At 38.4% G+C, this 16,726-nt stretch overlaps 1 protein-coding gene across 4 annotated transcripts in view; it reads right to left on the minus strand.

The window, feature by feature from the left end:
* The window catches only part of KIF3B (kinesin family member 3B), a 64,263-nt gene that overhangs the window by 27,230 nt on the left and 20,307 nt on the right, over nt 1-16,726 (minus strand). For 3 of the 4 annotated variants that reach the window (XM_077111669.1, XM_077111686.1, XM_077111663.1), the window contains exons 2-5: nt 6,340-7,805; nt 2,552-2,653; nt 2,215-2,337; nt 1,988-2,106 (exon numbers count right to left, since the gene is read on the minus strand). In XM_077111669.1, the coding sequence (XP_076967784.1) occupies nt 1,988-2,106; nt 2,215-2,337; nt 2,552-2,653; nt 6,340-7,743 (1,748 nt within the window). In that variant the 5' untranslated portion in view covers nt 7,744-7,805. Of the gene's footprint in view, nt 1-1,987; nt 2,107-2,214; nt 2,338-2,551; nt 2,654-6,339; nt 7,806-13,139; nt 13,221-16,726 lie in introns of those variants that run through there. The other variant, XM_077111679.1, reaches the window with a different exon arrangement.

Consider the following 16,726-nt stretch of genomic DNA (forward strand, 5'->3'; position numbering starts at 1 on the left):
AGGGCATTTCAACACAAGAAAATCAATCAACATAATACAGGACTTTAACAAACTGAAGGGGGAAAAAATCACATAATCATATCAATTGACGCCAAAATCGCATTCAACAAAATTCAGCATTCTTTCCTGATAAAAACTCATTCAAAAGGTAAAGGTAGGAATCAAAGGAAACTTCCTCAATATCATAAAGGACATATATGAAAAACCCAGGGCAAGCATCATACTCAACGGTGAGAGGACAAAAACACTCCCAAGATTGGGAATGAGACAAGGGTGCCCTCTGTCACCACTATTATTCAACATTGTACTAGAGGTCCTAGCTGCAGGGATTAGACAAGAGAAAGAAATAAATGGCATCCAATTAGGAAAGGAAGAAGTAAAACTTTTATTATTTGCAGCTGACATGATCCTATACTGAAAAAACCCTGAGAAATCTACAACCAAGCTATTTGAGCTAACAAACAAATTCACCAAAGTGGTAGGATACAAGATTGATGTGCCAAAATCAATGTTTCTATACACAAGTAATGACCTATCAGAGAAAACCATTAAGAAAAAAATTCTATTCAAAATAGCAACCAAAAGAATCAGGTATCTAGGAGTAAGGCTAACCAGGATGTCAAGGACTTGTACACAGAAAATTACAAAATACTGCTAAAAGAAATTTAAAATTTTTTATATAGAAATAGATGGAAAGACATTCCAAGCTTATGGATAGAAAGGTTGAATATCATTAAGATGTCATTTTTACCCAAATTGATCTACAAATTCAATGCAATACCAATCAAAATCCCAAAAACCTACTTTGAAGACCTGGAAAAGCTTGTTATCAAATTTATTTGGAAGGGAAAGAGATCCCAAATAGCTCAAGCTATCCTAAAAAAAGAACAGTGAAGTGGGAAGACTAATACTTCTTGACTTTAACCTCACTATAAAGCCACAGGGGTCAAAACAGCATGGTACTGGCAAAAGATAGAAGTATTGAACAGTAGAATAGAATTAAGAGTGCAAAGATAGACCACCAAATCTATGGACAATTGATCTCTGATAAGGCCCCAAATCCACTGAACTGGGACAGAACAGTCTTTTCAATAAATGGACATGGGATAATTGGATATCAATAGCCAAAAGAATGAAAGAGAACCCTTATCTTATATCCTATACAAATATTAATTCAAAATGAATTAAAGACCTAAATGTAACACCCAGTACCATAAAACTTAAAGAAGAAAATATTGGGAAACACTTTCAAGATCTAGTAACACGAGATAGTTTCTTAAACTTTACACCTAAAGCACAAGCAGTGAGAGAAAAAATAGATAAATGGGAACTCCTTAAGATCAAAAGCTTCCATGCCTCCTGAAACCCAAAGGATTCTTCAAGAACATCAACTAGTTCCACCCCCTATTCCATATTATCAACACCTTTTTCCAACACGAAAAAGTTAGAAAGGGCATAGCCCAAATACCCCTAAAGACTGGGAGAAGGATCAAAGGAGAAGGAGGAGTTATAACAGAAAAGTTAGGATTTAACAAATAAGTGTGACTACTAAACCATTATCTTGCTATTTCTTTTAGTCTCCAGTATCTTGAAGCAGCTAGAAGGAAAAAACCTGAAATTGTGGAACAGTAACCTATACCAAACTGAAATCTGTTCTATAACCACTTGTTACAATGTACTGTGAAAATTATTGCTTTTTTGTATATGTTATATTTCACAATAAAAAATGCTAAAAAAAGAATTATAAAGGTGAAGTCAGAGCCTTTAAGAACTTGAAGAAGGTGGAACAAAAGGGAACTATCACCAGGTAAAGTCATTCATTTAACAGATGAGACCCAGAGAGAGAAAGTGACTTTCTCAGGGATAAACAAACAGACAGGGGCAGGAGATGAGCCTAAGAGGGGTAGACGGGATGTTATTTTCTTAGCAAACAAGACCACTGACCCAGCAGGAAGCCTAGGGACACCATGACAGCCTCAGCACTTACTTGAGTTTCAGTTCCCTGGTGAGCTCATTCTGAGTTTGCTCTAGCTCTTGGCGCTCCTTGATATGTTCTTCTTGAAGGTCATGGATCTCAGCCTTCACTGCCTGAAGCTTGGAGAAGAGCTGGAACCAAGGGGGGTGACACATGAGGAGGTCATCCATCCAGAGAATAGAGTTCTCCCTTTCCCCCGGGTTTCAAAGCACCTCTGCCCTGCTACATTCCTTTTATACCTTTTTTAGTTTTTTGGTCTTGATGTCCACCTCTTGCTGCAATGAGCTGTATGTCTCCTTAAGTTCCAAGGTCTCCTCATCTCGACTTTCCATCTGTTGCTGGATTTCTCTTTCTCGACGTTTCTAAGCAACACAACAAAATTCATCAATTTGCCCTAGAGACTATGTCTATATAAGAATGTAAGGCTCACTACTCCAGTTTAGGGTCTTCAGCTGGACAAGGCCAACAATCTTGTTTTCATTGCCTTTTATAGGGAAGTCTAATACAAAACAAACTTACTCTGTAGCATAAATACACCTTTTTCCACCCCTCTCTTCCTAAAGAAGAACAGGTTACCTGCTCGGCAATTTCTTGTCGTTTCTGCTCCAGGATCTTCTGCTGTTCATTTGTATGATCTACAATATTTTTTCCTCCAACAAGCAGCTTACTCTCCATGGCCTGAGTGAAAAACAAAGTAGAATCCAGCACATCAATGGTCTCCCTCAGAACATATCTCCTCATGGGGGCTCCAGGAAAGATAAAGAGCTTAGAACTGAGCCAAAGAGGAAGAGCTCTGAGGAAAAATATACTGTGCTCAGCTGTCCCTCTCCTACCCATGACATCACTGGGGGTGGGGCTGGGGGCAGCTTTAGTGGGGGCTTCACCTTGGTAACACTGGAGATACAGCTTCTCCATACTTAGGTAAATTTCAGCTTTCTTTAAAAATTTTTCCTTGTTTGTTCAAAAATATTAATCCTACTTAAAACACATGAAGTACCTACTATTTGCTAGGCACTGGGGCTGCAAAAGTGAATATGAATCACAAAACTTAAGAGTCCACTGAGGGACACAGACAGGCTCCTACCGTAAGGGTATCAGATGCCATCATGAGGGAAGAACGGGGTAATTAATGGGAGGGAAGGAATTCATATTTTAGGATGGAATCCTGGAAAGCTTCCTGTCTGAAGGAACATCTACCCAGAGAACTGAAGTAAAAACAGTAATTACTAAGGAAAAAAACTTTTGAGAAGCTAGATTAGGGAGTGGTGATACATGAAGCTGGCAAGGCAAGCAGGGATCAGTTCAAAAACCTCAAAAATAATTTTAAGAGAGATCAAATTTGATGCCGAGAGCTTCAAGGAACCACTGATATGTTCTTTATGTGTGAGGATACACAATCAGGTATGTTTTAGAAACATTCCTCTGCTGCAGTGGGAAGAGACTAGAAAAGGGCAGACTGAAGGGACAGCGAGCAGACAGAAGGCTGCTACAGGGGTCTAGGCCTGGGCCAGGGCAGTTGTGGAGGGGGCCAGGGAGGGACAGGCAGCAGGAGAGCAAGTGGTTGGGTCTAAGGAGCCCTGATGAAATAGGACTCAGAGGCCTTGTGGCCTGACTGGTCAAGGGAGAAAAGGAGCAGCTAGCAGCTAGCAAGGATAACCCCAAGGGTACTGGCTTCACTGAGATAAGGCAGGCAGAGGGGTAGGATCTGGGGTCTGGGTACATCTCAGTGGAGATATCCAGTTGGCAGAAGGTTCTTGAGCCTGGATGGTAGCACAGATCTCTGAGCTAGATATATAGATTGGAAGCCTTCAACATTTAGATGGTAGCTGAGGCCATGAGAATGATTTATATCTGAAAAATATGGAAATCTAAAAACTCTGCAACCTTGCTTTTAAGAAAATTAACTGTAGCCCTTCTGCCATCTTTTGGTGAGCCCTTTGAACCTGAGTCATCTCTCAAGATGAAGGGACTGGGATAGATGATTAAGCCCCCTCCCCTCACATCCAGCTACAAAATTCTTTTGTTCTATGATTTTATAACATTCATGCAGGGACTGAGAAAGACAGAACGTCATTCTCCCAGAGACAAAATGTCTACAAGATTAAGTGACCTTGAAGTAATTCTGAGTCTTGCCACAGCTGGCCTCTGAGAGTTCCCCAAACTCCTCAGGTTGTTTAGAAAGTCTAGGTGTTCCTGGCCTGAAATAACAGACGTGATATTTAAAAAAAGGCCTGCAAACCACACAGGGGCAAGTTACACTTCAAATGCAGGAGCATCTGACATAATGGAGCCCCACAGCAAGCCCCTCGAACAAAGTTACCCCCCTAACTGTGCTGTATGTGGCCCCATTTTCACATCAGGTCTAAGGGATTTCAGTCCCGGAAAAGACCTTCAAGGTTTAAAGGCCCCTGCCTCTGAAAGAAAATAGTACCCAGCTCTGTGAAAGGGTTACTGTGAAGCTACAGGTAAACATAGCAACTTCATGTCCTGGGGGCAGGATAGGTGAAGAAAGATATTTTTCCTTCTTAAATTAATAAACACGTATGCATTTTAGAGCAGAAATAAAAGTTGGCATGAATTCTTACTGATTGTATATGTAGAATGGAATGATATCTAAATGTTTTGCTAATTTTTTTTAATTAAAAAAAAAAAAAAAGTTGGCATGAATTCTATGAGAGAGACCCTAACACTTCAAAGGGATTTTGGCTTGTGGTTAGCCCAGGGCTGACCTCACTCCCCCAGGGCCACCTTTTCTCCTCTCCCTCTCCAGGCCCAGAAACCAGCCACAGATGGAATAGCACACTGCCACCAGAAATTTGCCTCAAAGTAACAGGCACCTCCAGACTCTAGACTACTGCTCAGTCACTGGGGAAGACATAAGATAGAGTCCAGAAATACACTAGCACAAAGGGGTTGGAGGCAGGAAGTGGGGGCGGTTTGACCACAAAGGAGGAGCAAGAGAAAATATGGGGGTGATGGAACTGTTCTGTATCTTGTGTAATCAAGGTACTGCATGTTAAAAATCACAATGACATAATATTTTATATTCACCCTATTTGTAAGGATTCAAGCCTGATCATCACAAATGTTGGTAAGGATGAGGAGCAACCAGAGCTCACACGCTGCTGGGAGAAGTGCAATTCCCATCATCACTTTAGAGGACAATTTGTCATTATCTAATAAAGGTGAAGATGCACAAACTCTCCAAGATGTAATGGAGAGGCTGGAGGGAACTGCCTGAAAATGTAGAGCTGTGTTCCAGTAATCATGTTTCTTGATGATGATTGTATAATGATAAAGCTTTCACAGTGTGACTGTGTGATTGTGAAAACCTTGTGTCTGATGCTCTTTTTATCTACCTTGTCAACAGATGAGAGGAACATATGGAATAAAAATAAATAATAGGTGGAACAAATGTTAAAATAGATTTAGTTTGAAATGCTAGTGATCAACCAAAGGGATCAGTAAGGGGTATGGCCTGTAAAATTTTTTTTTTTCTGTTTGTTATATTTTTCTATTGTCTTTTTATTTCTTTTTCTGAATTGATGCTAATGTTCTGGGAATTGATCATGATGATGAATATGCAACTATGTGATGATACTGTGAATGACTGAGTGTATATGTTGGGAATGTTTGTTTCTTGTCATTTTTTTAATTAATAAAAAATTTAAAAAAAAAAAAAGATGCACAAACTCTAGGACCTAACAGCTCCATAGAAGAAACTTGTACATACAGGTTCACTAGAAGCCAAGTACAGGAACATTCAGAGAAAAAGATGGAAATAACCCAAAATAATAGAGAATGGAATTCCACAGAATACTAAGAACAGTAATTATGAATGAACCACAGACACAGGCTTTGATATGGAAAAATCTCATGAACATAACGTTGAGCAAATGCAAGCAAACTGCAGAAGTGGGACTCCATTTATAGTCAGGTAAAATGTTAAGTGAAACTAAACAATTTTTTATTTGAAGACATATGCATAATGGTAAAAATATAAAGAAAAGTAGAGAAATTATAAGCACCAAATATAGGATAATGGTTACCTCTGAAGGAGGGGAATACAAAGAGCTTCTAAAGGTATGGGTGCTGTTCTATTCCTTACACTGGGTGACTGGTACTGGAGTGTCAGATTTATTGTCATTCTTTATATTGTGCACATATGTAATAATTTATTTCAACTACAAACAATATATCCTTTTTAAAAATGTGAAAAAAATCTATTTTATCTTAAGTAAATTAAAAAATGTTCAGTACTGGATATCTGTAAGAGACATCATTTCTTCTTTTTTTTTTTTTTTTTTTTTTTAATAAAACAAAAACCACTGAAAGAGGAAAGGGCCTAAGGAAGGGTATGGTACCTTGATTTTGGCGCCCAGCATCTCAGCAGCATCCTTCTCTCGCCGCAGGTCTTCCATCTTCTTCTCTTTTTCCTTCAGCAGCTTCATCTTCTCCTCTGCAACCAAGCTGTGGTCCTCTACAATGGCCTGCTTCTCAATCTCCAGTTTTTCTTGCTGTTCCCGCCAGTAATCATCCTTATCATCCCCTTCCTCCTCACCCTCTTCTCCCTCCTCCTCCTCCTCTTCCCCACCCCCACCACTGCCACCACCTTCCCTCCGCTTCTCTCGCCTCTTCCTTCTGCCAATGGATCGTTTTTCCAGCTGCGCCTTGAGCCGGGCAATTTCTTCCTGGAATTCTCGAAGGAGGGCATCCTTAGGGTCCTCATTGACCCTTGGCTTGTTCTTAATGTTTTTGGCACGGTTGGCATATCGTAGGGTGGTCAGAGTCTCTTCTATGTTGTAAGATGCAGGCCCCACATTAGCCACCATCACAGTTTTAGCATTGCCACCGAGAGAATCTTGGAGGAGCCTCGTAAGCTTTGAGTCCCGATATGGAATATGAGTGCTTTTGCCGTCCACAAGAGCAGAGATGACATTACCCAAGGCCGAAAGGGAGAGGTTGATCTTGGTTGCTTCCTTCAATCTTTCCCCTTGAGCACCAGTCTTAGCTTGCCGTTCGCTGCCAGCAAGATCTACAAGGTTCAACTTCCCTACACGGATATGGTTTTCACCATCAAGACCCACTTCACTGCACTCAATGGTGATAACGAAGATTGCATGAGAACGTGAACTATGCTCATTCATGTTGGTGGCACCAACTGAACGGTTCTGGTTGCCCACATTCATCACATGTTCTATCTCCTTCACACTCTTAGTGACAAAGGAAGACAGGTCTTTCACATATACTCCAGTGTCAGGCCTCTCTTTGAGCTCAAGCCTTTTGGTTTGATCCTTTGAGAGTAGATCTCGGATCTCCTCCTGGTAGATCTCTAAGTAAGAAGCCCTGACCAGGTACTGTTGATTCTGGGATCGAGAAATGTGGGTGAAGATATGGTCAAACGAATTAGGAATAACCCCTCTTTTTTCAGGGTCACCACGGACACCTTCCATAGTGTAGGTTTTACCAGTCCCAGTCTGTCCATAGGCAAAAATTGTCCCATTGAAACCCTGCAGGACAGAGTCCACAAGCGGTCGGAATGTTTCATCATAAAGTTCAAACTGCTTGGCATTCCAGTCATAGACTGCATCAAAGGTGAAAGTCTTAGGCATTTCATGGGCTGCTCCTTTTGGATTCTTCACAGATACCTGCCCTAGCTTTACATCCACATCCACCACCTTGTCATATGAAGCAGCCTTTTCTTTGCCATTCATGGGCCGACAGCGAACCACCACCCTGACTGACTCTGAGCTTTTTAACTTTGACATGATGAAATCTAGCTGGGTTAATCTTGGCGTTATGAAGCAAAACGACTCAGGATGCTAAGGTCCTAGGAAAAAAACAAAAGTAAGTAAATACAGTACAGATATCTTAGAGGCTGCTTGCAAGCGCCTGATACACCCAAGTCATCTTCATTTCACTACATTTCTCATAGCTATGGTTTTATTATACTGTATTCCCTCATGGGGTCTTAACTAACTTTATCAGGAAAAAGAAAAATTCCAGTCCATCAATATTGTCAACCAGCCTGCCCTCCTTTCAACCAGTATTTTCATCTTATACTACAGATTGAGGTAGCTGCAAACCTTTTAAAAGTCCGGGTGATCTCATACCCTTCTTAGAGTCATCTGGCACAATCAGTCAAAATTTAAAATGCACATACCTTTTGACCTAGCAATTATATTTCTAAGAATTTATCCTATAGATATATGTCTTATACAAAGACATATGTGTAAGGACATTTGTTGTGGCATCATTTGTGTAAGCAATAGACTACAGACAATTCCAATTCCAATCAAAGGGTGACTAATTAAATAAACTAAGTATATTTAATATAAATATACAGGGGAATCCTGTGAAGTTATTTTTTAAAATGTGGTAATCTAAACATAATCCTCTACCAAGATATATGATTAACTGAAAAGAGTAGATGAAAAATAGTGTATATATTTTATACAATGTGTAAAAAAGAAGACAGAAGCACCTTATATGCTTGATATACATGCAATATTTTTAGATGTATACACGCAAAAGTGATAACAGTGGCACCCTCAGCACGGGAACAATGGGCCTAGGGAACTTAGGGTCCAGAAAGAGAAAAGATTTTCTAAAATCATCGTTAAAAATTGGCATGTTAAAATAAACTGGGTAGATGGAAATACTAGTGGTCAGTGAGATGGAGGGGTAAGGAGTATGGTATATATGAGTTTTTTCTTTTTTCTTTTTATTTCTTTTTCTGGAGTGATGCAAATGGTCTAAAAAATGATCATGGTGTTAAATATACAAATATGTGATGATACTGTGAGCCACTAATTGTACACCATGTATGGAATACATGTGTGTGAAGATTTCTCAATAAAAGTATTTTAAAAGATAGCTGATGGAAGTCAAAGATCAGATTTGAAATAAAGTGAATATTATTCAGCCATGAAAAATGAATGAGGTTCTGATACATGCTACAAGATTGAACCTTGAAGACTTCTTATTGAGTGAAATAAGTCAGACACAAAAAGACAAATATTGTATTATTTCTCTTATATGAAATACCTAGAATAAGCAAATTCATAGAGGCAGAAAGTAGATTTTGGTAGTACAAGTTACCAAGGATGGGGTTCAGGAATAAATGGGGAGTTATTTCTTAAAAAGTACACCAATTCCATTTGGGGTGATGAAAAAATTTTGGTAATGGATGGTAGTGATGGTGGCACAATACTGGGAATGATATCACTGAATTATATACATATAAGTGGTTAAAATGGAAAATTTTGTGTTGTATATATGTTACCACAATAAGAATTTGAAAAAGAAAAAAAAATTGACCTGTACTTGTTCTTATGAAACTTAATTCTGTAATGGAGAAACTAAGCCTACCTATAGTTTGCTTAAGAGTTACTTCCAGAAAACTTCTTTGTTGCTCAGATATGGTCTCTCTTTCTCTAAGCCCAACTCTGCAAGGAAAATCACTACCCACCTCACTACGTGGCATATGATATCCAGGGGTGAAAGTCTCCCTGGAAACATGGGACATGACTCCCAACTATGTGCTTGCACTGACACCACAGGATTGACAATGCCTTCCTGACCAAATGGGGGAGAAAAAATGTAATAAAATAAGGTATCAGTGGCTAAGAAAGTCGAGTCTAGAGGCTATTCTGGAGGTTTACTACTCCTCCTACAGTAGTAGGTTTACTACTACTGTCATGGTTTGCCAAACCCCAACCAACATCATTCTTGTTGGGCTCTAGCTGAGATCCTATAAAAGTTGCAGACAGTAAGTTTACTTCTCACAAACCTAAAACCTTCAGATGGTTCCTTCGCCAGATAAGTCCTGAAACCCAGAGGTGCCAGAATCTCCAAGAACATCAACCAGTTCCATCACCCTATCTCATACCAGTGATACCTTTATTCAACATGAAAAAACTTAGAATGGACAAAACCCAAATATCCCTAAACGGTGGGAGAAGGATTTAACAAATGAGTATGACTATTGATCATTATATTGATACTTCTTTTTAGTCTCCAATGTCTTAGAGCAGCTAGAAGGAAAAAATATATATAAATACATATGTTATATTTCACAATAAAAAAGTTTTTAAAAATTGGCCTGTATACCTCTCTCTCTTAGCCAACATGACAAACTCACTGCCCTCCTCCCTCTACGTGGGACATGACTCCCAGGGGTGTAAACCTTCCTGGCAACGTGGGACAGGACTCCTAGAATGAGTTTGGACTCAGCATCAAGGGATTGAGAAAACCTTCTAGACCAAATGGGGAAGAGCGAAATGAAACAAAATAAGGTGTCAATGGCTGAGAGATTCCAAACAGTCAAGAGTTTATCCTGGAGGTTATTCTTATGCATTATACAAATATCACCTTTTTAGTTAAGGTATAATGGAGAGGCTGGAGGGAACTGCCTGAAAGCAGAGCTATGTTCCAGTAGCCATGTTTCTTAAAGATGACTGTCTAATGATATAGCTCTCACAATGTGACTGTGTTACTGTGAAAACCCTGTGCCTGATACTCCTTCTATCTACCTTATGGCAGACGAGTAAAACATGGATTAAAAATAAAAAAATAATAGCAGGAACAAATGTTAAAATAAATTTAGTAGATTGAAATGCTAGTGATCAATGAAAGGAAGGGGTAAGGGGTATGGTACATGTGAATTTTTTTGTTTTCTTTTTATTTCTTTTTCTGAATTGATGCAAGTGTTCTAAGAAATGATCATGATGATGAATATACAACTATGTGATGATATTTGTGAGTTACTGATTATACAACAAGAATAGAATGATCATATGGTAAGAATGTTTGTATTTGCATGTTGTTATGTTTAATTAATTAATTAATTAATTTTAAAAATTGGCCTGTATAAAATGTGTTCAAATAAACATGGATGTGTTTAGAGGTATTATGTATTTGTTCAATCACTAAGTTTAAGTATGAATGCAAATAAAACAGGTGTTAATTTTTTAATGTAAAAACAAAAAAAGAACTTTATGTGGTACTAGAAAACTCAGCAGAAGAAAGGATGATTAAATGGGTTCTTTTTTATTATTAATTTTTAAATTTTTTAAAAAAATATAACAACAAACAAACGCAAACATTCTTAACTTATGATCATTCCGGTCTATAAATATAATCAGTAATTCACAATATCATCACATAGTTGCATATTCATTATCATGATCTAATGGGTCTTTTAGAGAGGTAAAGCAAGGATCAGAGTAAAGAGGTACATAAAAGGATCTGAAATTCGCTGTTTTATATACATAACCTGATATTTAGAGATAAGAACAAACCTGAACAGGTTGGGGTTAAAGTAATTCAGAACATAGGGGTAAGGAAGACAGTATCTATATTTTAGAACCACACATACTCTTTGAGACCAATGGAAGAAAGGTTTATTTGGTCTGGAACTGAAATTTTCTGTAAGGCATAATATAACTCAACCTATCTGTATAGCTCATTTGAACAACTGAAACACAGGGAGCCCAAAATAAGAAAGAGGTCCTTTAATCCTGCATAGAATATTGTAATGCCTGAAAACATCTTGGAGTATATTAACCAGATTATCAAGAAGTATTGGCAAAGTTCCCTGCGGGATGGGAGAAAGAATATGGAACTATTAAACCTTACCATAAGGGAATCCCTTGATGCTGTGTCAAACTTAAGGGACACCCAAATCAATAAGCCAAGCCCTTGATCATGAGGCTTACTCTTGTGAAGCTTATATAGGTAGCGGAGAAGCTTAGACTACCTATAGGTATGCCTAAGAGTTACTTCTGGAGGACCTCTGTTGTTGCTCAGATGTGGCCTCAGTCTCTCTAAGCCCAACTCTGCAAATGAAATAATTGCCATCCCCACTATGTGGGACATGACATCCAGCGATGAAACTCTCCCTGGCAACGTGGGAGATGACTCTGAGGGATGAATCCAGCCCTGGCATGTGGGATCAATAATTCCATCCTGATCAAAAGGGGGTAAAGAAGTGTAGCTAATAAAGAATCAGTAGCAGAGAGAGTTCAAATAAAGTCGAGAGGCTACTCTGTAGGTTGCTCTTATGCAAGCTTCAGTTTGACCGTGCTACCTACCATAACCTGTCAACCCCCAACCAGGACCATTCCAGCCAATCTAAAGAACACTTAGGGAAATATATAAGAGTCCACAAGGGTTCCAGGCACTAGTGTAACTTTTCAGAAACCTACAAGCTCCAGATGGGTCCCTGGTCCAGATAAGTTCTGAAACCTAGCCCAGCCTCTCCAGAACATGAGATAGTTCCATCTCCCTACCCCATATTAGTGACAGACCCTTCCAGTATGAAAAATTATGAGTTGCAATAGCCCAAACACCCCCTAAAGAGAGGGATGGAAAAAAGATCTAACGTGACGGTGGAGTTGTACAGAGAAGATAGGATTTAACAAATGAATATGACTGCTGAATCATTAAATTGTTATCTCTTTTAGTCTCCAGTATTTTAGAGCAGCTAGAAGTAAAAACCTAAAATTGTGGAATTGTAACACATATCAAACTCTGAAATATGTTTTATAATTAATTGTGGTGCTGTGCTTTGAAATTTATAGTACATATGTTATTTTCCACAAAAAAAGATGGAAAAAGTCAATTGTGATGATAAAAAAATATTTAAGCCTTCTAGCCTCCTATATTCTGGAGCAGCTAGAAGGAAAATTCTGAGAGGATCATATAGTAGCCCATGACAAACTTGGGGATCTGTCCTGTAACTATCCATTGAAGGGTACTTTGAAAACTATTCCTTTTTCATGTCATATATGTCATACTACACAATAAAAAAAAGTTTAAATACTTGCAAATCGAAAAAAAAAAAAGGGGGGGGAGCTTAAAGTCCAGAAAAACTCAGTTGCTGTTGTTGTTGTTGTTTTTGGGTACATGGTCCAGGAATCAAACCCAGTCTCCCACATGGAAGGCGAGTATTCTACCACTGAATCATCCGTGCACACTTGTTTTTTTTAATAGACAATTTGTATGGTTCTAGATTCAAACAGCTCTTCAGTGCTAGGCCTCTCTTCCATACCTGTTCTCTAGCCACCCAGTTATCCTGTCCACAGCCAGTGTTATAAGATTCCTCAATCTGTCTTTCCTGAGTTTATACATCACAAGCAAATATGTATTAATGCATACTTACCTTCCTTTTTTGCACACACATGGTAGCATGTTACTCAAGAGTAATATACAATGTCATGCATCTTGCTTTTTTTCACTAAACAACATATCTTGGCATTTGCTCCCTCAGTAAACAGAGAGCTGCTTTATTCTTTATGACAGAAGCACAGTGCTCTACTGTAGGGATGCATCATGAGTTTTTAACCACTACCCTTTGGATGCACTTAGGCTGTTTCTAATCTTCTGCTCTGAAAAACCTAGGACCCCCCATACTTTCATATGGGGGCAAATATATCTGTAGGATAAATTCCTAGAAGTAGTACTGCTGGATCAAAGAATATAAGCATTTGTAATTTAAAAAGCTACTTAAAATGGTAGTAACACTGATTTTTTTTTAGCTATGAGTATTACCCATGAAGATATCTCCTGCTAGCAAAAGGGTGGGAGAACATGAAGCAGTGATGGGCCGCTTTGACCATATATGCTGTAGATTAATAAACTGACAGAGTCAATTTTTCCCCATTGCTCTTATATAAATTGTTCTGATAAGCACATGGCAACACAAAAAGTAGCCTTTCACATTTGTAGTTGCTACATGTAATAAAACAGTGTAGTCTTAGAATGGAAAACCAGAAAACTACTTAATATCTCCACACCTGTTTTCTATAAAATCATTCCTATGGATGATTGTGAGATTAAGAGGTGCTTACAAAGGGGGAAGTTGCTTTGTAAATTAATATAATGTAGGACTAAAGTTAATAATACAGATTCATCCAAAACCTTTATCAAAGGGTCATTCCTGAGATCCAAATAAACTCTAATTTTACGCATTAACCATCACTAGAATAACATTTTTTATTGTTCAGTTCATAGTCATCACCATTAAAAAAAAAAAAACAGACTGAGATCCCAATACTTAACTGATGTTCAGTAAAAACTAAACCTCAAGCCGTTTAAAGAAAATTGCAAAAAGAAAAAGAAAAGGCAGCCCTTCAGTTCATTCATCACCCTCCAGATGCTATTAGAATTTTGCCAGATGAGATCAAAGAACCAGATGTTAGAATGGCCACTTTGTTTACTGTGTGTCCTTTTCATTTCAAGGTGAATGGCCTTTGAGCTGTAGCTGTGGCCAATTCCCTTGCCCGTCTCCTCTTCCATTTCAACAGAGGCCAGCAAAAGCTGGCTGAGACACAAAGCTAAAGGAGCTTCCTTGGGGGAGGTCTCTGCTGCAGTGCAAAGGATGATCAGACAAGATCCTAGACGTGAAGGACAAGAAATGTGAGGGTGGGGGAGGATGGGTCACTGGAGGACTAATTCTTCTGCATTACATCCCCCTGAGGAGGCACAGCTGTTCAACTTTTACCTAATAAAACAATGAGGTCCTAAGTCTGTTTAAAAAAAAAAAAGTGTGCAGCAAGCTGACCATGACATTCAGCTGCTTCTGGTACAGTCTCATATATATTTTTCTAACTCTCTAAAATGGTAAGAACAAAGGAATGACAATGACTTACAATAATCTTTAAAATCTTTTAAAAAGGAAGGAATTCCCAAATGCAGGAGTCCTCTTTAATTAAATCTTCCGGCCTCTGAACACAGAGCATCATTTCTTTTTTGTGCTCACTTCGCTAGACTGGACTAGTCATGTATTATTGACGTACTATTTCAGGAAGATGAACTAATTTAATTTCCTGCCATCAGGGCTTAAAATCTTGTTTTGGGTCCTCCTCGAAGAATAGGGTTTTCTTGGACGAAGGCCCTGACACTCTTTCTTTACTTTATTACATTCCTTATTCTTCTTCTAGTGGATCTAATTACAGTGATAAATCTCTACAGGAGCTCAAAGCACTGGCAGGAAAGAAGGTGCCACAGGTCAGCAGCTCATCGCCTTCATCCTGAATACCTCTGTTGCTAAAACTTGTCATTTTGATGTTAACACCCACTGTCTAAATGGCTATTACATGTGAAAAATTAAGAGTTTTTCCCCAACTTCTTCTCTTTCATCTATTGAAGAAATCAGGTTCACATTTCTCACAACAGCCACCCGCTCTAGACAGTTTTCTAAATCTTTCACGTTTAGATTTGTGTATCCTCACCTTTGCTACCTGTCAGAGCCTTATCACAAATTCTAGAAATAGGTATGATTTACTTTCTCAATAACTGTTGGCTTCCTACAGAGATACGAGGACAGAAGTCACAAACTAGTTACATTCTACTTGAAGTGCTTTATTTGGCCCATTTGGTACTTAAAAAATAAAAATTAAAAAAATCTCAGCAATTCCACTCCTATGTATATATTCTGGTGAAAAACCTTCACACGTGCACAAAGAAACATGGACAAGGATGTCTCCTGTTGTAACAGAAAAATTGGAAACAATCTAAGCATCCATTTATAGGAGATTAGAAACATAAAATAGGGTATAGTCATATTATAGACAGTATACTATTCAGTTGTTAAAAGGAATAAATGAGAATGGGGTCAGCAAACTATGGCCCACGGACCAAATTCAGCCTAGCCTGTTTTTATAAATAAAGTTTTATTGAAACACAGCTACAGCCATTTGTTTATATATACTATCTATGGCTCCTTTTGCTATACAATGCAGAGGTGAGCAAGTACAACAGAGACAGAATGGCCCACAAAACCTAAAATATTTACTATCTGGTCTTTTACATAAAAAATTTGTCAATCCCTGCACTAGAGTTACATATATTGACATGGATAAATAAACAGGTTGAGTGAAAAAGCAAGATGCAGAGTAAAAATTGTGACTAAAAACTTACAAAACAATATGGTGCTTATGGACTTGCATTTTTGTAGGTATAAGTATCAAAAATGGACTGGATATACAACAATTCATGACGGTGACTGCCTGAGCTGGGGAGGGTGACGTGTGGGAAATGGGTCTGAGGATGGGCAAGATATTTCAACTTTACCTGTAATATTTTATCATTTCTCTTCATGAAAAAACAAAACAAAACAGGAAACAGGCCTGAAGCAAATAAGAGAAAATGTTCACTACCATCAATTCTGGATGTTCCTATATTATTCTCTGAATTGCTAAAATTTCTAAAAAAAAAAAACTACCACAAGCAATTTCACATTAAAAAACAAAACAGATTTTCTGCTTTTCTGGAAGGATGGAAATATCTGACAGCCCATGTGGCAACACTAGCAGCTGAACTGCCTCTCTGGTGCACCCAGGCTCTCCAGTCCTTCACAGCTCCCACTCCCTACAGTCTCACACTCATAGTGCTTTGTTCATTTATACTTCCTTCCTGCTCCAGTGGGCCTCTGTGTCTGTGACCAAATTCATGTACACATGATGGAATTTAGAAATTTATCACCCTCCAGCCTGCCATACTAGTTCATCTTTTTCAATGACATTTACCAAGATTCTGTGAAATCATGGAAAATGCTTATCATAAGTGAAAGATAATTTATAAAATTGAATGACAGTACATAATCACAATTATATAGAAATAAGACATACATCAAAACATCAGTAACAGTTCACTCTGGGTGATAGGACAATATGTGATTTCCTCCACTCTTTCAACATTTCTGTATTTTCCAAATTTTTGTTCATGGGCATGGACCTTCAAATGTGA

Source organism: Tamandua tetradactyla, chromosome 1 (genome assembly GCF_023851605.1).
Source record: "Tamandua tetradactyla isolate mTamTet1 chromosome 1, mTamTet1.pri, whole genome shotgun sequence".
NCBI lineage: Eukaryota > Metazoa > Chordata > Mammalia > Pilosa > Myrmecophagidae > Tamandua > Tamandua tetradactyla.